At 41.7% G+C, this 21,868-nt stretch overlaps 1 protein-coding gene and 1 pseudogene across 2 annotated transcripts in view; one reads left to right on the top strand and one right to left on the bottom strand.

Annotated features, from left to right (window-relative positions):
* Window positions 1-21,628, bottom strand: part of SELENOI (selenoprotein I) — a 46,647-nt gene extending 25,019 nt beyond the window's left edge. The window contains exons 1-4 of one of the 2 annotated variants that reach the window (XM_078444889.2): window positions 21,398-21,628; window positions 3,861-3,929; window positions 3,296-3,404; window positions 1,348-1,422 (exon numbers count right to left, since the gene is read on the bottom strand). In XM_078444889.2, the coding sequence (XP_078301015.1) occupies window positions 1,348-1,422; window positions 3,296-3,404; window positions 3,861-3,929; window positions 21,398-21,454 (310 nt within the window). In that variant the 5' untranslated portion in view covers window positions 21,455-21,628. The remainder of the gene's footprint in view (window positions 1-1,347; window positions 1,423-3,295; window positions 3,405-3,860; window positions 3,930-21,397) is intronic. The other variant, XM_060645024.3, reaches the window with a different exon arrangement.
* On the top strand, window positions 153-1,340 carry LOC132687161 (small ribosomal subunit protein eS1 pseudogene; annotated as a pseudogene).
* Window positions 21,629-21,868: the final 240 nt, after the last annotated feature.

The following is a 21,868-nucleotide window of genomic DNA, read 5'->3' as shown; positions in this document are numbered from 1 at the left end:
TATTCCAGTTGCTGGTTAATATTTTTTGTAAGGAGCCAGATAGTAAATAGTTGAGGCATTATGGGTCATCAGGAGACACCGTTGCTACTACTCAACCTTGTCTTTGTTGCAAAAAGCAAGCATAGAGCCCTTTTGGCTCCCCGAGCAGAGCCATGGCAATCAGTAAGAAGAAGGGCCTGACAAAAGGCAGCAAAAAAGGGGGCCAAGAAGAAAGTGGTTGATCCATTTGCTAGGAAAGATCAGTATGAAGTGAAAGCACCAGCTATGCTTGATATAAGAAATATTGGAAAAACACTAGTCACGAGAACTCAGGGAGCCAAAACTGCATCTGATGGCCTCAAGGGTTGTGTTTTTTAAGTGAGCCTTGCTGATCTACAGAATGATGAAGTTGCATTTAGAAAATCCAAGCTAATAACTGAGGATGTTCAGGGCAGAAACTGCCTAAGTTCTATTGTGTGGATCTCACCCGTGGAATTCTAGGAAAGTTCCATGGTCACAAAATGGCAGACCACGATTGAAGCTCATGTTGATGTCAAGCCACCGACAGTTACTTGCTTCATCTATTTTGTGTTGGTTTTACTAAAAAACCCAACAATTAGATTTGGAAGACCTTTAGGCTCAGCACCAACAGGTCCACCGTGTTCAGAAAAAGACAATGGAAATCATAACCCGAGAGGTGCAGACAAATGACTTGAAAGCAGTGGTCAATAAACTGATTCCAGACAGCATCGGAAAAGACACAGAAAAGGCATGTCAATCTATTTATCCACTCCATGATATCTTCATTAGAAAAGTAAAAGTGCTAAAGAAGCCCAGGTTTGAGTTGGGAAAGCTCATGGAGCTTCATGGTGAAGGTAGTAGTTCTAGAAACGCTACTGGGGATGAGACCAGTGCTAAAGTTGAACGAGCTGATGGATATGAGCCACCAGTCCAAGAATCTGTTTAAAATTCAGTCATTTAATGGTGACAAATAAGAAGTCTTATTTGTGACGTTAAAAAAAAAAAAAAAAAAGAAAGCAAGCAAGCAAGCAGGCAGGCAGGCATAGACAACAAGTAAAGGAATGAATATAGCAGTGTTCCAACAAAACTTTACTTATAAAAATAGGACAGAGTCGGCCTGCAAGAGGCAGTTTGCCAACTCATATCTTATTCTCTGCATCCCTAGCAATGAATGACAATATTTTCCAGAGAGAAACTCAAAAACATATTTATTATACTGAATAGGAAATCAGTAAGCCCTAGTTAAAATGAATTAAGCATAGGAGAAAATGTTAATTTAGTGGATGGCTATCCTTGCTGAAAGAGTCACCAGCCATTGACTAAAATGAATATTTGCCAATTTCTTACCTAGAGTGTAGGCTATGAAGTTGAGGATTCCCACCACAATCCAAACCCAGTCGGGTACATGCTTGTGACCCGGTGCTGCAAAGGAAAGCACTCAGACTTCAATACAAAGTATGATCATTCTTACTATAGCACGCACTGCCATTGAGAAATATTTCTATTTATTAAATAGAAGTTCTATTAAATAGAAGTTAAATAGAAGTTTACAATATACTTTTAATGCAGATTTAGGTAAATATTAAAATACATCGGGAAACTGACAAAACCAAAGAAGTAACTGCCCAACCCCTCATAAACAATAGGCACTTATTTTGAGCTTTAATCATAACTCAAAACTGACTGTTCATCTCTACCTGAAAATTACCTACATGCTAAGAATGAAAAGTAATGTTTTTGGAACTTAAAAGATGCTTGTGTTTAATCTGATCTTCACTGTTGACGAATATCCTACAAACATGTACTGAACCTTCAATCTATATTTTCTCACTACATTATTAACTAGCTAAACAAAAGACCTTTTCATTTGGGTGACTAAGTATCAGAAGGTCTGGGTTCCAGTCCTGGCTCTATATTCAAGCAGCTGTGTGACCATGAATAGATCGTTTATCCTTTCCTATCTTCCATTTCCCAAATATACCAGGACTAGATGGTTTATCTGGTCCTCTAGTTTCTATGACTTGGGGAAATACACATAATATTTACATATTTTTAGCCCTCTTAATAACTAGTAAATAATGTTAGAGTAGTTAGAAAAATTAATATTTCTAGTTATAAAAGAAACTTTTGAAGACGTTCTAAAGATTAAAATACAAATTTTTAAAAGCCGCTTAATATCAAAACCATGCTTGATAAAACTTAATCTTATTATCCACATAGTACCTTATGATCTTCGATTGTCATTTTATTACATGTACAAAAGCTATGGCTTAAAATTTCAATTGCTAAAGGTAGGCATACATACAGTTTCAATATTCAGAATTTCTATAGGATCAAGTTGTAAGTTTTTGAAACTCTGAACTTTCCTAAAAAAAACAATGTTGTTGGTGACTTAATTTCTCCAGGTCAGTCCACAAAAGTCTGCTAACCCCACAACACCAGTGAATTATAACACTAAGACTATTTACTACATCATTTATAAATATTCTTACTGGAAAATACATACTCTGACTTAGAATGCAAAAATTATTCATCTACCTCCATCTTTCTATTCCTCTCAACCCTATCAACCGGCTGAGCAATGAAAATAAACTCTTTTGGCCACTTATCCCCCCTCATCCCAAATACAGCCAGATTCTGTCCTATGGCCTGGGGCAGAAACAGGGCAAGGGAATGTGAAGACAGGAACAGCTATGAAAGAAAACACTGGAGTCTGGGGTGGAAGCAGGCCAACAACTGCCTCCAAAAGCATTTCTCTTCTCCCTTCCCCAACTGACTTCTGTCAATAAACGTTCACGGTCTAAGAACCATTTTCACAGGAAACTTGGAGTTATTCAAGGCAAATGTGGATGCTGAGCAGAGGGAAAGAGAGATCACATTCCCGTCAAAGGCGGGGGGTGATTTTTCTTGCATCATTAGAAAAAGAGAAGGGATATTTCTGGAACTGGTAAATATGTTGGACCCTGCTTATACTCACTTTCAGGCAAAAGTGTCAGTCCTAAATATTGTGTCTTCTTGTAAATCCAATTATTCTTTATTTATCAAAACCCCACTGCTTTTTAGACAGCCTATCTACATTAAGTAGCCAATTTGGTTTCTAGAACTTAATGGAAATATGCATAACAGATTGTGAAAACACAACTTAGCTTTTACACCCAATTCTAACATTTTACATACCTTTAAAATATCCAGAACTTCTCCAACAGACAAGCATATCAATTGAACCAGAAAATAACCGCATGTCATTTTTCTCCATTTAGGCATTTTAAATTTTATATTAAAGTAATAATCTTACCTGAAGCATAAAAGTCAGGATCAAAGTATGCCATAAGTAGGAAATTGAACACAACCAGCAGAAAGCCAGAGAAGGTTATCAGATTTGGAGCCAGCCAAGTAGGAAATACCTATTTGTTTCAAAATAATTACAAAATAATTAAAGTAAAGGAAGCGCTCTGACCACTATGCAATATGAAATTTAAGTCATAATAAAAGCTATAAACTTGACAGATCATATCTAGGAGGTATATATATTAAAACGTAAACCACAATGTTCAGTTGATAGAAATAAGCATTTCATTCTTCTGTTTTCTGTATTTTAAATTCTATAATCAACAAACTTATAATCATAATATTATTTATTTTAGAAAATGTTTAAATGCATTTTATAAAAATGATAAATTCTAGTATAAGAATATAAACTTATACTTCAACAATAAATCAAAAGGTATGTGACTAAGGGAAAGGAAAATGAGAGAGTAATTTCTCTAGACATCTTACTAAACAAACACTTGTATCCGTAACACTCCTTAAAATACTTACAACTTACTAAAACGTACGTACAAGCTTTTTAATCGTCTTACCTTTACTATAGTATTCCAAAATGGATGCATGACATACAGAGAGAGTGGATTGGTATCCACGGCACTGTACTGTTAAGAAATGAAAAGAAAATATTCAGTTCTCCTTGCACACTGGCAAGTAGTACAATAACCCTCGAGCGAAAGTAATACTACAAAAATAACCCAGAGAACATGTCTGTTTACATGATGTCCTGGTCTATATAACAAAACTGGAGGAACAATATAAATATAGGGCAAAGACACAGCCACGTTTCTCTGTTTCACTCAACCAACTTTTATAGCGTTACACTGTTTCGGTGGGGATATTTATATTGCTTACAAGGTCTCACTCACAATGCAAGATCAAAAACGCTCACACTGTGTACATTCAAACACTGACCTTCTCAACCTCCTCCGAATACGCTTACTAAGTGTGCAACCTTGGGCAAGTTACTTCACCTCTGCCTTAGTTTGTCCGCTTGTAAATGAGGATGATAGCTCCTACCCCAAAGGTCTGCCATAAAAATTAGGCAAATTAACCATACGCATGAGTGCTACGTATTAGATATTACTAACTGTGCTTTAACCACCAAAGGATGACAGATCCCTTTACAGCAGGAAAACGGATCACACACATAAGCAGCGGAAGACAACAATAGGTTAGGGTTCTGTGGTAATCAAGTTTTTTCCCTAATTATGGAGTTATTCAGTAAAAATTCAAAGGAGATTTTAACAAATAGACACACACATACTGGAGTACCCGGCATGCTAGAAGCACTCCACTAGGTGTGGGGAAGAAGGGATACTTAATTGGTAAGGGATCATTCCCACCTCAAAGAGTGGGAATATTACCTAATTCGTCCAGCTGACATTTACACAATGTCACAAAGAGTCAAATGTCTGAAAAAAAGTTTGTGTTTTTTGTTTTTTTTTAATTAAGTCAGTTTATTTATCTTGAGAGAGAGTGTGTGCAAGAGACAGCAGGGGAGGGGCAGAGAGAGAGGGAAAGAATCCCAAGTAGGCTCCGATGCGGTGCTCAGTCACACAACGGTGAGATCATGACTTGAGCCTCAATCAAGAGTCAGACACTTAACAGACTGAGCCACCCAGACACCCCAAAAAGTTTTGGGTTTTGTTTAATTAATTAATTTATTTTGAAAGAGACAGCAAGCAGGGGAGAGGCAGAGAGAGAGAGAGAGGGAGAATCTCACACAGTCTCCGCTGTCAGCACACAGCCCAACGTGGGGCTCAAACCCACAAACCGTGAGATCGTGACCTGAGCCAAAATCAAGAGTTGAACGCTTAACTGGCTTAGCCACCCAGGAACACCCACCCCCCCCACCCCGAAAAGTTTTGTATTTTATATTTATGCTTAGTATGTACATAAAATTAGTAGTAAGCATTTGAATATCTAATTTTTTAAAAATCATAAAGGTCAAATTTCTTCCTGAATGCTTTTGAATACACAGAAAATGTTTTCTCATCAGTGTTTCAAGACTCACAAGTGTGATGGAACAAAAATAGTAAATAAACAGAAATAACTTAAAATACTGGAGCAAAGACAGATAACTAGTTAAGTCAAAATGATCGAACAGACTCCATGTCTGAGTACCTTCATTTCTCCAACCCATTCCAACTGAAATGGGATCAGTGGGACAAAGGACCTGAGCTAGACAGTGGGAGGAAAACGGAGAAGAACTCTGTCAGCCACAGTGAGAGGCTGTGCGGCTTCAGCCAGACTCCAGGCAGGAGCCTACTTAAATGCATGTTACTGTTCTGACTACAATCAATTTGCGGGGCACCCGGCTGGTTCAGTTGGAAAAGCATGGGACTCTTGATCTCAGGGTCACGAGTTCAAGCCCCACATTGGGTGCAGAGAGATACTTAAAAAAATAAACCTTAAAAAAAAAAAAGAAGTTTTCTCTAAAAAAGTTTTTTTAAATAATAACATAACATAACATAACATAACATAACATAACATAACATAACATAACATAACATAACATAACATAACATAAAGTGGTACTTGCACGGCTCTCTACAGGCCACAAAGCCTTTCCACATAATAGCTACAGCTACATCTACACCTCTGCAGAATGAGGGGTCCTCAACTGACAGGACTGCTTGGATTTAAGTCTCTGCACCTGAGGACACAGAACGAGTAGGAGCCCCTGGCAGCTGCCAATAACAAAGGGGAGGCCCTGGCCGCACCCAGACCCACTTGATGTAGCCAGCGGGTCAGATAAACGGGGAAACCACACATTTCAAGTCCACCATCTACTGCAAAGTACAAAAGTTGTAAGAAGGGGCGCCTGGGTGGCTCAGTCGGTTGAGCGTCGGACTTCGGCTCAGGTCACGATCTCGCGGTCCGTGAGTTCGAGCCCCGTGTCGGGCTCTGGGCTGATGGCTCGGAGCCTGGAGCCTGCTTCCGATTCTGTGTCTCCCTCTCTCTCTGCCCCTCCCCCGTTCATGCTCTGTCTCTCTCTGTCTCAAAAATGAATAAATGTTAAAAAAAAAAAAAAAAAAAAAAAGTTGTAAGAAGTCCAAATCAGAAGGAAACTGTTTAAGACATCACATGAGTACCTAATATGGTGTACAAAGTACAATGTTCTTAATTGGAATGTTTGCTGAATGAGTGTCTTTCAGCAGTTTTCCATTATTTAATTTAGAACTACAAAGATGTCCTTAAATGACAGTATTTTGATCTGAAAAGCTCCTCTTTTTAAACCCTGAAGTTTTACCATTAAACTTCTACTTCAGGAGATCAGTAGTATGAAAAGAACAAACAGCTAAATTTAAGAAAGTCAGTCTGCCTAAATGGATCTTCCACATTTAAGCTCAAGTAAGCAAGAAAATGTAATAGGAGATCACAAAAGGTAGCAAACAATAAACCTAAAGAACACTCCGTGCTCTAGCCTTACCTGACTATTTTTCAAGATCACGTATCACTTAGTATAAACAAAGAAACTTAAAACTGTCTTGTGAGTCAACAGGAGGAAAAAAAATGATTCAGACCTTCCACGTGCATGAAAAAATAAGTAAAACATACACTTTTAAAGATGTTAAACTAGATTTAGGTATTTGTTAATGCTCAGTAAACATATTTTTATTTTCTATTGGAATGGTATATATCCGAGTATCTTAACCCAGCAGGCAATCCACTGTTAAGCTCACTGTGACTTGCTTGATCTCCAGACTGCAAGGCTGGATGAAGCTATCACCCTGGAGAAATGGCTGAAAACCATAGCCTGGGTTTGAGAAAATCTCAGAATCATAAGCGTTCAGGAGATGTCTAGGTCCTTATGTGCCTGACCCTCGCTTATGCAAACAGGTACAACAATCATCCGGCCTCCTTTTAAATGCCTCTGGGGCAAAAAACTCATTATTTCCAGAAGCAACGCAACCCATGTTAAACTAACTTCTCTATACACTAACAAGATCCTCCCCTTGCCCCGTATTTTCTATCCTGTTTTCATTTTGTCTTACAAAGTTAAGCAGACAGGGGTCCAATTTTTCTTCCAAACAATAGTGCTTCAAATATTTGAAGACTGCTCTCTCCCTGTCCTACCCACTTCTTCTCTTCACCTGCTTAAACATCTCATGTCCCTCTTGCTGCTCCTCTTGCCATGCCTTCAATCTTCTTCCTCATCTAGGTCTAGTCTTTAGACCAGAGGTTGGAAAGCTTTTCCGGAAAGCATCAGATAGTAAATATTTTAGGCTCTGCAGGCCATATAGTCTCTGTAACAAACACTACCACTGAAGCAAGCAAGCAGTCACAGAAAATAAGTACACAAATGGGCACGGCTGTGGTCCAGTAAAATTTTATTCACAAAAACAAGTGCCTGAGGGCTTTAGTTTGACAATCTATCCTCCACATGACCCAAAATGTTAAGCCAACACGAACATGTGATCGGGGCAAAAGAAACATTTCATGTGGTGCAGGAGTAGAAAGAACATGACCATAAGCCCCTCTTCCTCAATGACTTGTTTCTCTGATGCCCAACATACTACTTTCCTATGGCAACAAAAGCATTCTGCAGAGTTAAACACAACCGCACAGTTGGACTGCTAACTACCTTTCTCTACACTAATATGATGACTGTTGGAACCCAGTACTAGACTCTACATTTATCTTATCACATTTTATCTTATTAGATTCAACTCATCCTTCTATCCCTTCCAGATCTCTTCAGATTCAGACTCACTTATCAAGGTGATAGTTATGCCTCGCCAAACCCTCAGCATGTCAATGTGTCATGCTAATAACAGTACCTTCACTGAAGTCTCTGTAAAAATGCTGATCAAGATAGAACTTCTGAACATTTCCCTCAAGATTGCTCTTAGTATACCGAACAATTGTTACTTAAGTATAGAATTCGGTACCGTCACCTATGGCAATTAGTCCATCTTGCCCATGAGAAGAAATTTTCTTAAAATCTTAGTAAGATCAGAATTACTTTAGATTACCTTTTGCCAAAAATCAGAAAGTTTCAGAACTTTTTTTTTTTACTTCAGTACAAGGCAGAAAATAGAGCAGCGTTCATTTTTCACTCATTCATTCAGAAAGCCAACAAATATTTATGATTGAATACCTATGACTGTACCAGGCAACTTTTTGCTAGGCCCAGTGAAGAGAATGATGAACAAGACTGAAACGTTCCCTATGCTCACCAAGTCTATGGTCTTTTGTGAGATAGACGATAAGCCCAAAAACAAAGAAAAGTCACACGTTGTGTTAAATACTGTGAAGGAATAAGAGGGTATTTTGCAAGAGGCCAAGGGGTAGGGAGTATGCCTAGTCTGAGTGGTCAGAGAAAGCTTCACTAAGGAAGGGACACTTCGGCTGGGTCCTAAAAGATGAGAAGACCGGCAAGGAACATATGAGGTATTATAGGGAGTGAAGAAGTGAGACACTAAAGAGAACATGCTGTTGTAGATTCCATTTATATGAAGTTCAAAAACAGACTAATTTATGGCGAAAGAAGTCATAATAGTAGTTTGATGAGAAAGACTGAAAGGGGGCCTTCTGAGTTGCCAGAATCAATTCGATTATCTTGATCGCAGTGGTGGTTATATGGGTATATACATATGTAAAAATTCATGAAATTAGGGGCGCATGGGTGGCTCAGTCAGTTGAACATCTGACTCTTGATTTCAGGTCATGATCTCACCGTTTGTGGGATCGAGTCTGCAGCGCGGAGCCTGCTTGGGATTCTCTCTCTCCCTCTCTCTCTCAAAAATAATAAAACAAATCAAAAAAAAAATTTTAATGTCATTAAATTAGACACTTAAGATCTGTGCATCTATATGTAACTTATACCTGAAATGAAATAGAAAATAAAGAATACGTGTGTGGCAGTGCGTGCATGTGTGCATGCACACACCCACGCATATTGCAGGGAGGGGAGTGCGTGCCAAGCTACCTTCCAAGCAGAGAGAACAAAATGTGCAAAGACCACAAAGCTAGAAATACTTTGAATACTGGAAGAAGGCCAGCGCAGCTATGGTCTAGTGAGCAAGGAAGAGAGGCATGTAAATGAGACTGGAGAGGTGGGCCTGCACCGCCCGGCCAGACCACAGTGAGCCAGATTTTATTGTAAACCCAGTGCATGTCCTGCTTTACATTTTGAAAGGGTCATACTGACTACAGTGCAGAAAATGGACTGGAAGGGTACCAAAGTGCAAATAGAGACCAGTTATGAGACTTACGGTACATCAGGCAGAGAGGATTATGGGTTAGGCTAGTAGCAGTACAGTAACTTCTACATTATTTCCAAATATGCTGTGAGGTACACATTTTTGAGGACAGTAAAAATGTGAGACTCCCCTTAATTTAAGAATGAAATGGGCTCTAATGAAAGGAAAACTATGAAACCACCTCCTTAGACATAGGAATATTTCCTTTATAAAGGTACTGTGTTTTAAATCCCTTCTCTGTACTGATAAGAAAACGGATACGAACTGACACACCTTTGCACTAAATACAGAGCTTTGGACAAATGATTAATTAGACTGAGGCCACTGTCCCAAGTAATGCTCTACTATCTACAATCAGCAGCAGATTTCCCCTGCTTCGTTTGTCTTCTAAACAGCATAAGGAGAACCGGGCTCTTACCGTCAAATCAATTTTAATATAAGGCCCGTCCTTACCCACATGAAATATAAGCTTTACACTTATAAAACACATTTAGTTTGCTGCAGTAATCCACAAAATGTGGCTCAAGTACAAGTTAACAGTAGCTCATAAACTGCACTTCATGTTAATCACTTCAGAATGCAAGCAAACTCAAAATGACATTTCCAATTTTTAAAAATTATTTCCAAAATTCTTGAGTTCCAAAATTATTCACGTTTTTGGGAGTGTAAAAGACTGTAAAATTCAAAGATCCCAACAGCTAATAAACAGAAAGGTCCAAACTGTGAGTCCTTTCTGATTCATCCTGAAACACGTCTATGAAATTGATCACTTTGTTTGAAACCAGACTACACTTCCTTGGCTCAAATACAATCGTGACCTACCTAAACCCAATTTACTGAAATCATTATTCTCATAATATCCTCCAAAACACACTTTTTGTCTTCCAATTTGTGGCAGGCACAACCTAAAGTAATCCCCAGTGAGTCGAGCCCTTGTATAAGCAATCCCTTCCCCTTGATGGTTCATTCCACTCCCCTGAGGGGGACCCTGTGACTCGTTTCTAACCAACAGAATATAGCAAAGGTGACAGATGGCACTGCCTATTAGGATACACTCTATGACAAAGGTGATGAGATATCCCTTCCATGATACATTTCACTATGTAAGTCTTCATCTTAGCAGTTTGGAGGAGTCTCTTGCTGGCTTTTTTTTTTTTTTTAAATTTTTTTTTTTCAACGTTTTTTTTTATTTATTTTTGGGACAGAGAGAGACAGAGCATGAACGGGGGAGGGGCAGAGAGAGAGGGAGACACAGAATCGGAAACAGGCTCCAGGCTCCGAGCCATCAGCCCAGAGCCTGACGCGGGGCTCGAACTCACGGACCGCGAGATCGTGACCTGGCTGAAGTCGGACGCTTAACCGACTGCGCCACCCAGGCGCCCCTCTTGCTGGCTTTTATGAAGGAAACAGCAAGGATGTGAACTGCCTGTGGTGAGGGCCATGGGGCAGGGAAAAATGGGAAAGCTCTAGGAGCTAAGAGCCTCAGCCCTAGAGCTGGAAAGAACTGAAGACTGCCAACGACCACACAAGCCTGGATGAGGGCCCCAAGCTCCAGATGAGAATACAGCCCAGATGACACCTTCATTGCAGCCCGGTGAGACCCTGACCAGAAGCGCTGGCTAACAATGCCCAGACTCCCAACAGAGGATGTGAGATCATAAACGTGTGCTGTCTTATGCCACCAAGTCTGTGATAATTTGTTACCCAGCAATAGGAAACTAGTGCACAGTCCGGAAAGCACTACATCATCTTTTCTACGAAGAGCCATCTTGAGGCTCCTACCCACAAAATCAAGAACACCTGATGCCTGAGAGCTGCCATACTACATTACGGTAACAGAGTTTCTTACTGCTCTACATCCATTCCTTGGTTTCAACTGCTCTTCAGATTGCAATAGAATTGAATATCTCTTTGATGAGGTGTTCTCAAACTGTAATCACCAAACTGAACCCAAATTCTCGGGCCCTGCCCCAGACATACAGAATCAAACACTCTGAGCACAGCCCAGCCATCTCTTTTATCGGACCCTCCTGGTGATTCGGAAGCACGCCTAGGTTTGAGGAGCACTGCTCTCCTCAATGTTGAAAACAAACATTAACGGCACTTCCACCACTCCGCGGCTGAGGGATAAACCACACCATTAGTCTAGTGACCAACGCCTATTCCTCCTTACGGTAACTTCAAATACTGCAGTGCAAGCAAGAGACACGATATAATAAAATTCAGCAAGTACTCACTAAATTTACTAAGTCCAAGGCATTGTGCTAGAACAATCTGTGGTATAAAAACACCAAAGCTAAACTTAAAATGCAAAAGAAAGGGAGGGAGGAAAGGAAGGAAGGGAGGATAGAAAGGAAGAGAAGGAAAAGAGAAGGAAGGCAAGAAGAGAAGGAAAGAAGGAAGGAAGGAAGGAAAACAAAGAAACAGGATGAAGGGAGGGACCAACCAACCCAAGGACAAAATTTTTTAATTTCTTAAAAGACTTTTTTATCAATACAAGATTTTAAGAACTACAATAACAGAACATGACTCCGTGGGCAAGGAGATCTCATTTCAGTCAATATTATCATTTCCATCTGCTAACAAGTCAGAGGGAAGGTGGTGACAGAAGATTGGAGAAGCTAGAGCAGCAAGAACAAGCAAGTCATGATGACAGATTTGCTTGCTAAACTTAAATAATCTATAATAAATTCTAAGAAGAGAGGACAAAAGCAGGGGTCGTGTAGTGAAGAAACTAGAAATCCTTACAGAGGAAATCTGTATTATCAGATGCATGGGAAACACATGGAAGGTATTGCAGATTCTTAAACAGGAGAGTAACATTTGAGAAGATTTACCTACTCTGCCAGTTGATATGACTAAATAGAGGAGAAATCTGAAGGCCAAGACTATCATTGGGACCCAAGCTAGACAGTGACCTGTCAGTTACTCTTCCCATTAAGTTGTCACCCTTAACTTACTTTCTTAAAATACCCTTTCTCTTCTAAGTTCTTGTGGTGTGGGTACACATGTCCATTTATGTTAGCCAATGCTGACAAACAGGGAAGCACAAATGTCAAGTTTTATTTCCTATTTACTTAACATTAATATAGCACTATGTGCCAGGTGCTTTACAAATAGTAACTCACTCAATTTTGATAATGATCCTATGAAGCAGATCATTATCAAAACTGAGTAAGTTACTATTTGTAAATGTTACAATCTGTGATCTAGTCACAGATGAGGAAACCTGGTCAGAGAAGACACTGTTACTCACGGTCATAACGCTAGTATGTAGTTTCTAACTTAGTATTAGTCCCAGGGGTGTCTGGGTGGCTCAGTCGGTTAAGCGTCCGACTCTTGATTTTGGCTCAGGTCACGATCTCAGTTTCATGAGTGCGAGCCCTGTGTGGGGCTCTACACACTGACCAGGCGGAGGCTGCTTGGGATTCTCCCTCTCTCCCTCTCTCTCTGCCCCTCCCCGACTTGCGCTGTCTCTCTTAAAATAAATACTAAAAAAAACAAAAAACAAAAATTAGACCCAAAGCTACTTATTTAATCAAAAGACATTTACCTCAATTAAAGCTAATACTATATGAAATGTTCTTAATACTCAACAAAATGTAAGACTAGTAAATTTACAGTCATCTACTCACCTCTGGTAATAATTTTTAAATGGGGGGAAAAGAAAACAAAAACACGTCTTTCTTTTTCACTGTGCATGTTTCCCATCTGCAAATATTAGACACAAACCCAATCAGGCATGTCAATGAAGGTCTTTACTGGATGTTTCTATATCTGCTACAAAACACCCAGGAACTGCAAGGCAAAGCCTACCTTTCATTCTTAGATTTGAGAGGAAGCAAAGCATGAAGAAAATGGGCTCCGAACCCAGACCGCCTGGGTTCAAATCTCAGCTTTGGGACCTTGAACAAGTTACTTAAAATCTCTGTGTCTCAGTAAAGTACTAGTGCCTACACCTCAAGAGGCACTTGTGAACATTAAATGAGATAATATATGTAAAGCACTTAAAGCAATGCCTGCCATATAGTAAATGCTATATAAATGTCTGCTATCACTGTCATTATTATTACTCAGTATTTACAACAATATTGCCCTTGCCATTTCAACTTTCCTTCACTGGGCTCACCCGGCTCAGCCCGGTACCTCACAGAGCCACTTCCTTATGCCTAATTTACCATGGTCTTCCTGGTCTCTGTGCCTTGGTTCCCACTACCAGTCTCTCTAGAACATTTCTCCAACTCTCCCTGATGCGCTGGGCAAATTCTTTTTCAGCAAAGTTCTTCACATTTTAACATTACAGGAGTTAGGAAAACAAGCCATCATCAGTGAATTGATATTTCAGAAAAGAGTAAAACAACCAAGATGCTTCTTCCAAATAGTACCTAAAAGTAGACCTACCTTCTTCCCACCACCTTGACTTTTCTCCGTCATTCTGCAGAAGTCCCCCCACCCAGCCCTCTTTCGCTCCTTCTGAGAGACTCCTCTGCCTCTGCCAACTACAAAAATAATTCTCTCCGTGAGCCATTTACAAATCTATACCTAAGGCCACTAAAATGCTTTTCAAGCCTTATAAATGTGTTTATAGGTGGGAACGGGCAGCTCCCCCGATCTACTTAAGGAGACCACGCACAACTAAAGATGAGTTACGTCTGAACTAACTGTAACATATCTAGATAATGCCATCACCAACATGTCATACTATAGCTGGCCTGCAGCCGTAAGTGAAAATCAGGTTTAAGAATTTCTCATGTGTCTACTGTGGCCCAGAAGAAAAGTGTTCTGATAATTTGATATCATTACAGAATATTCCTCTAGTAGAGAATAATGCATCCATAAGTGCTATTTCTTTAGAACATGAAGTTTTCTTTGTTTCAACTCCCTGTCCACAAACCACACCTTCACAGGGCCCCATCCAAGAGAAGAGCCCTGCGCAAAAGATTTCTGTTATCCGGCCAGATTCAGCATCATTTATCACTTAAATTATTCTGTGCTAGAAGGGTCAGTCTCTCATGAGTTTGTTTACTCAGGAGATAGGAAATCAAGAAAGTTAAATCTTAGACAAAACAAATGTCAGGTGCTATTCTTGCCAAGGTGCCTTTCCAGAGTTAATGCTTCACAAAACCCTTATTGCGGTGACTGCTGCCTCTACCCACCCAGTCATCTTACCAGAGAACCTGAGTCATCCCAGACACCTACCCCCCATCCCTCATCCCTCCCCTCACACCACCAACACCTCCAGCTGGTCACTCATCGTGTTCTGTCAGTTTGCGATCTTAAATCAGGGATCACAAACAGGGATCGGGAGGATAAACTGAACATAGCAGGCCTGAATGAAGTTTGCGGACTGGTAGGGAGATGGCAAACTGGAGAGCAAATACCTTTTTGAAAGAGGACAGGCACTATTTAGCTCCAGGAGAGTCTTGCCAAGAGGAAGTTCTGGGCCGATGTTTCCACTCTTCTAGTTTTCCTTTTTTCTTTTTTTAAGTAGGTTCAGGCCCAGCACACAGCCCATCATGGGGCTCGAACTCATGACCCTGAGATCAAGACCTGAGCTGAGATCAAGAGTCGGCCGCTCAACCGGGCCACCCAGTAGCCCCTCACTATTCTGGTTTTTCAAACTAGCCCAGAAATCTGGATTTTTTATGGGGAAGACGCCAATTTTTGAAACAAAGTACGTGTGGGCCAAATTAAACATATCTGCTGGCCAAATTCAGTGGGCAGGTTAACCAGCTTTTACTTCTATCTTTAAAATACCCACGCCACTGCTTTTAGATTCAGGCCTTCCTCATTTCTTACCTAAGTTTATGCAGAAGGATCCTAAAAGGTCTCCAGATTACTCCATCCGTTTAGGAAGCTGCCAAGGCAACCTTCCTAAAATTAAAATCTGCTCCTGTTTAAAATCAAACAGCTGCCCCAAGCCTAGAGCATGACAGTGTGCCTAAAAATCACCTGAGGTATTAAACATGCTGATAACAGTAAGTTACCTAATCTGGATCTCCCAAAGTCAGGCTAGGAATCTGCTATTTAAACACTTTCCCAGGCGATGCTGATGCTGATAGTCCTTAGGCCACAGATCTCCCTAAAGGATAAAATCTAGAAGCCCTTTCCACCAAAGCATCCCCTGTGACAGAGCCCCACCTCCCTCTCTTCAGCCTCATCTCCTGCCCCTCCACCATTATGCCTAAAATCTGCCTTCTTAGGGTTCCCAGCAAATACTCCCGGGCCTTCACTCCTTTTACAATCCACTGCTCCTCTGTTCCTTTACTCCCGAGTCATCATCTGGTCACGTGAGACCCACTCAGCTTGATCTTTCTAGATTGAGCTCTGCCTTTCCCTCCATCCTCTCCCTGAAGCCTTTCTCAGCTTTAACCCTCACTCCCTGGAGCTGCTTCCCTATCCTCTCCCACCTTGCCCGGCACTTACCTAACTGCACTTACTAACTATCTATAGCCGTCTATCTACTTGCCCATATGCCACTAGCTTAATTTTGCAGCCCCAGTGCTATGCCTGACACAGACCAGGCCCTCAATAGATGCTTACTGAATACACGGAATCAAACTGTATGAACCAGTAAGGGTGAAGGCTAGATTCTTTGAGCATTTCCATCAGGATGCACACAGTCTCTCTTTACAACCTGTTAACTGCGATATACTAATTAATTCACAATTATCATAGGTCCCGTAATCAGGCTGTTGTTGACATGCAAGGTAGAACTACCGTAACAGCAGAAACCAATTCATCATAAAATTATTCGCATGAAACCAAACAAGATATTTCAAAGCACACTTACCTCCTCTCTGAAGCAAAATGATACAATTTCAAACTGACTGTTACACTGTCAATTAAACTATGCCTCCCCTAGGCCAGATTACATAAACCACGATAGACGTTTCACCCTTAGCTAAGTGGCAAAATCCTTCAACTCTAAAGACCTGTCCAAAGAAAGGACAGGTAGAAAGGAGGACTAAGCCTCACAAAGGTAAAATCCCTCAATATAATTGTCCAAAGGTACATGAATAAGCAACAGAGAAAATGGCAGTTAAACCCCTGACATCTTCACATTCAAAATACAGAAGTATCCTTCTGATATCCAGGAGATGGACAGCTCCCTTTTACCACACTTCCAAAATGTTTTATATTCTTCTACACTTTCATTCCTTCGATAAATATTTCTTGAGCGCCTATTCTGTTCATACACTAGACCCTGGTCATGTTGAATAAGACAGCTATAGGCCCTACCCTCCCAGAGCTCATATTCTAACAGAGAAGACAGACTCTCAAGTAATGATTCACCTGCTTAATAAAACTGTGGTAACTCGATGGAGAACACAGGTGTTAAGACAGCACATAACATACAATCCATCCCATGCTTTCTTCTGCACCGAAAAGCAATGGTCGTAGTTGCTTACTACTGAAATCTAATTACCACTCTACGTGTGCACAACCTATCCGCAGTTATTCTGAATAACAGCCAGGTTCCCAACTGTAGCTCTCAGATGTACCTCTAGGGAGACAAAGAAATTAAACTAACCAAAAGTAATTTTGCCACCAGCAGCTTTTATACTATCAAGTTTTCTCTACATCTCTTTGCTGTCATATACAGGGTCACCTTAGGGAATAAAAATCTCTTGACTGTTTTGAGTCTTTACCCATTTATGGGATGATCTTCTTCAGAAGCTGTTTTAGAGGCACCTGGGTAGCTCAGTCGATTAAGCGTCCAACTTCGGCTCAGATCATGATTTCATGGTTCATGAGTTCAAGCCCCACATCGGGCTCTCTGCTATCAGCATGGAGCCCGCCTTGGATCCTCTGTCCCCCTCTCTCTCTGTCCCTACACAGCTCGCATGCGCGCACACATGCGCGGTCTCTGTCTCTCAAAAATAACCTTTTTTTGAAAAGCTGCTTTAGGGGCGTCTGGATGGCGCAGTCGGTCAAGTGCCTGACTCTTGAGCTCGGCTCAGGTCATGATCTCACGGTTTGTGAGTTTGAGCCCCACATCAGGCTGTGCTGATGGTGCAGAGCCTGCTTGGGATTCTGTCTCTTCCTCTCTCTGCCCCTCCTCAATTTGTGCTCTCTCTCAAAATAAAAAAAATAAACTTAAAAAAAAAAAAAGCTGTTTTAATTCAATAAGCATTTATAAAGCACTTACTGGTGAAGACCACACAATGGGAATGTGTGATCTTTAGGAAGGAAGTGTCTCTAGGGCAATTCACATTCCAGTGAAACTGACTACACAGATTCTTCCTGAGACACCTTTAGATTCATATTTTTAATATAAACACAATACTCAGTAAGGAACCCTCTACTAGAAGCAGCTGAGGTTATACATTTGTGACCCTCCTTCTTTTAAAATAACATCAACGCACTATATTTTCGTGAACGTTGGACACTTGTTAAAATGACCTTTGTTTTCCAGGATGATAGGAAATCTGCTGTCAGACACAGGAAGTGAGTCAGATAATGGAAGAGTGGAAAAGATAGGAATAGAAAAGCACACTAAAATTTCCTGTAGATTAGAACACCTACCTAGTTGGAAATATAAATTTAGGGAACACTGTTTATAAGAAAAAGTAGATTCCATATTACAGACACTGCTGCAAAGGAAACAGCTATCCTACTGGCACTTACCCAGAAAGCAGATCCTAGTAGGGGAAAAAAGTTTGTTTTTTGGTTTTTGTTTTTTTTAACATAATTGTCAAATCGGCTCGCATACAACACCCAGTGCTCATCCCAACAAGTGCCATCCTCAATGCCCATCACCCATTTTCCGCTCTCCCCCCTCCCAGAAAAAGTTTTATATGTCAATATTTACAGTGCAGAAGAGATAACAGAAAGGGGGGTAGAGCTGAAGGCAAAACAGGAGGTATCTGGGTTAATGACCTTCTTTAATGAAGTTGTAAAGCCCTAGTCATGGTTACCGAGAAGGCTCTGGAACTTCTTTCCACTTAAGTTTTAAGACATGTCAGCACCCCAGGTCAAAATTGTATGATACTACATTGCTTGAAAGCATTGGAATGTATTATATGACTTGCTACGGTCCTTTACAGTTTTTCCAATTCCAACTAGGCCAAATCCATTATGATTTCCTTCAGCAATCCATTCATTCTACATATGTTTAATGGGTTCTTAGTATGCACAACAGTACTGTGCTCAGGTCGTGGTGGTCCGTACAAGTCTAACCTTGGATATTACGTTCTAATAGGGAAACACACTAACAAATTCCATAAGGGAGCAGAGGGTGCTCTGACAGCACACTTAAGGGGAGAGGAGAGGGGCACCTGGGTGGCCAAGTTGGTTAAGTGTCCAACTTCAGCTCAGATCATAATCTCACCATTCATGGGTTTGAGCCCTGCATCAGGCTCTGTGCTGATAGCTCGAAGCCCAGAGCCTGCTTCCGATTCTGTGTCTCCGGCTCTCTCTGCCCCTCCCCTGCATGTGCTCTGTCTCTCTCTCTCTCAAAAAATAAACATTTTGGTTTTTTTGAAAAGAGAAGAGAGGAGAGCTTAGGGAATGCTTCTCTGAGGAAGTAACATTTAAGACATGAAGATGAATATAAATGGGAAGGGAAGCTACATTCCTGGCAGAAGTAACAACGTTACTTAAAGATCTGAGAAGAGAAAAAAAAAAAAAATGGCAGGAGGGAGGAGACAGCTACTAATGCTGTCAGGGGCAGAGAGTGAGAGGCATGACATGGACATGAAGCTGAAGACCGGCAAGGACCATGACATTCAGAGTCATGTAGATCATGTTATGGACTGTTTGGATTTCATTCCAAGAGCAATGAGAGGACCGTAGTGGGTTTTAAGCAAAGGAGTGATGTGACCAGATGCACATTTTTTTTTTTAATTTTTTTTTTTTTTCAACGTTTTTTATTTATTTTTGGGACAGAGAGAGACAGAGCATGAACGGGGGAGGGGCAGAGAGAGAGGGAGACACAGAATCGGAAACAGGCTCCAGGCTCCGAGCCATCAGCCCAGAGCCCGACGCGGGGCTCGAACTCACAGACCGGGAGATCGTGACCTGGCTGAAGTCGGACGCTTAACCAACTGCGCCACCCAGGCGCCCCCATTTTTTTTTTTTAAAGATCACTATGAACCAGAGAAAAGACTATGAGGGAAAAGGGAATGTGGGCAAGCAACCAAATAAAGTAGTACCAGATTATAACCCCAAGTATAAACTAAATATTCATATTCAATATTAATATTGATATAAATAGTTGGATAAATATACAATGGGAAGAAAAGACAAATCTCCCGTACATAATTGCAAACAAATTATGTCACTACTCTGCCCTCAAGGAGGGAGGGCATAACTCTCCACTCTCAAGTGAGGGCTGTGCAGAGTGAGTTCCTTCCAAAGAGAGTAACCTTACAGGGAGAAATCTAACAAACACTACGTTGGTCAGGTGATCCAAATCAATATCAACAGTGAGTGACAAGTCATACTGATAGCACGTACTTATCACATGACGCAATGAAATGGCACTTCATCTAATGCTCTTCCTCCCCAAACCCCATAACCCTTACCTAATCATGAGAACATCAGACAAATCCTAAGTGAGGGACATTCTACAAAATACATAGCCAGAACTCCTCAAAACTATCCAGGTTACCAAAAACAAGGGAAGTCTGAGAAATCGTCACAGCCGAGAGGAGCCTAAGGAGACAGGACGACTAAATGAAATGTGATCTCCTAGATGAGATCCCACAACAGAAAAAGAGCATTGGGTAGAAACTAAGAAGATCTGAGTACAGACCTCAGTTAATAATGTGTAAATATTGGTTAATTGTGACAAATGTACCATACTAATCTAAGATGTTAATAGAGAAAACTGGGCATGAAGCATAGGGGAACTCTACTGTCTTCACAATTCTTCTGTGAATCTATTCTAAAAGTATTCTAAAATAAAAAGATGACTTAAAGCGTACGTGGGAAGAGTGGTAATGGAACCACTCGTCTAGCTTTGCCTAAAAATGATAGAAGGTACAGGACCTAGTGATTCACTAGTTGGTGGGTGAGGTAGAGGAATCGAGAGTGAAAGCGACACAGAGAGCAAGGATGAAAGGTTACAGCCCAGATTTCAGGCTAGGAAAACTGGATGGGCAGGGGAGTCATTCACTGATAAGGGAGCAGCGGAGTAAAACCAGATTTGGAGTAAAGTTAACAACCAGCATTGACTGGAGGCTCATTACGTGTCAGGCCCTTCTCAAATTCCTATAATCATTTTGCACCATAGAGACTATTATTTGGCCCAAAGCCAACTAAAGAAATTAGAGTTTGGGATCAGGTTTCTATGTGCTCCAAAGCCCGCGCTCTTTCTACTACACAGTTCGTTCGGTGCACATTTACTTCATCTGGCAGCCCAAGCGCCACAAGCTACTGAAGTGGAGTGCATCAGCAGTGCGACCTCAGTAGTTACTCCTACTCCCCGGGCCTCATCTGCCAAAGACTAGCTCCATCTGAAGTTGTGTGCAGGAGGCGGGTGGAGATTTCATTAAACTGAAGACAATTAAGACACCACGAAAGGAACTGCATCAGCTAATAATGATGATGGTGGTGATGATGAAGATGAAGTAAAGAAGCGCAGGGAATTCTCTGGTTCCACTCCCGTGGAGAGGTCTCCTAAGGTAGAGGCAATTCCCCGGGGAGGGTACCGAGTCAAGGCGGCGGCCCTAGGATGCTCCCACGCACCTTGACCCCTAAGCCCCAGGTCTCGGCAGGACCCCCGGGGAAACGCCGGCCAGCCCGCCCGCCCAGGGCCACGCGGCACAAGGTGACACGGACCGCGCCTGCCCCTCAGCCGCCAGGGAGAGGCCGGGACGAGAAGGGAGAGGGACGTCCGCGGGGCCCCGCGCTACCTTGTACTTATCAAAGCCAGCCAGCTGCTCCGGGCTCACGTATTCGTAACCAGCCATGACGACCCGAACACCGAGCGCCCACTCGGCAGCGACTCTCCGCGACGAGGTGCGGAAACACGAGCACCACACCGGCAGAGCAAGGATGGGAAGGCTTGGGCAGGCAAAGGTGGTAGGAGAGCTGCGCTCCGCCCACCACGCACGCGTAGCGGCCTCAGGCCACTTCCGCCGCCTCCCAGGGCGCAAGCGCAGCCTCCACCTCTCCCCGCCCGAGGTGGGGATCGCTAGCCTGCTCACGAGTTCCGCCCCCTCACGCCGTCGCAGTCCAATCAGCGTGGATCGGACAACACGAAGTCCCGCCTTCCAGGTCTTCTCGTCTCTTCATTCGCTAACGTCAAAATTGGTGAGCTGAAGTAAGGCGAGAGTGGAGGTAAAAGGTCAATTTCCCAGGGGGCCTTGCTCCTCCCTCCGGGG

This window comes from Panthera onca, chromosome A3, assembly GCF_046562875.1.
Source record: "Panthera onca isolate mPanOnc1 chromosome A3, mPanOnc1 haplotype 2, whole genome shotgun sequence".
Classification (NCBI taxonomy): domain Eukaryota; kingdom Metazoa; phylum Chordata; class Mammalia; order Carnivora; family Felidae; genus Panthera; species Panthera onca.
This window is presented reverse-complemented; position numbering and strand designations above follow the sequence as displayed.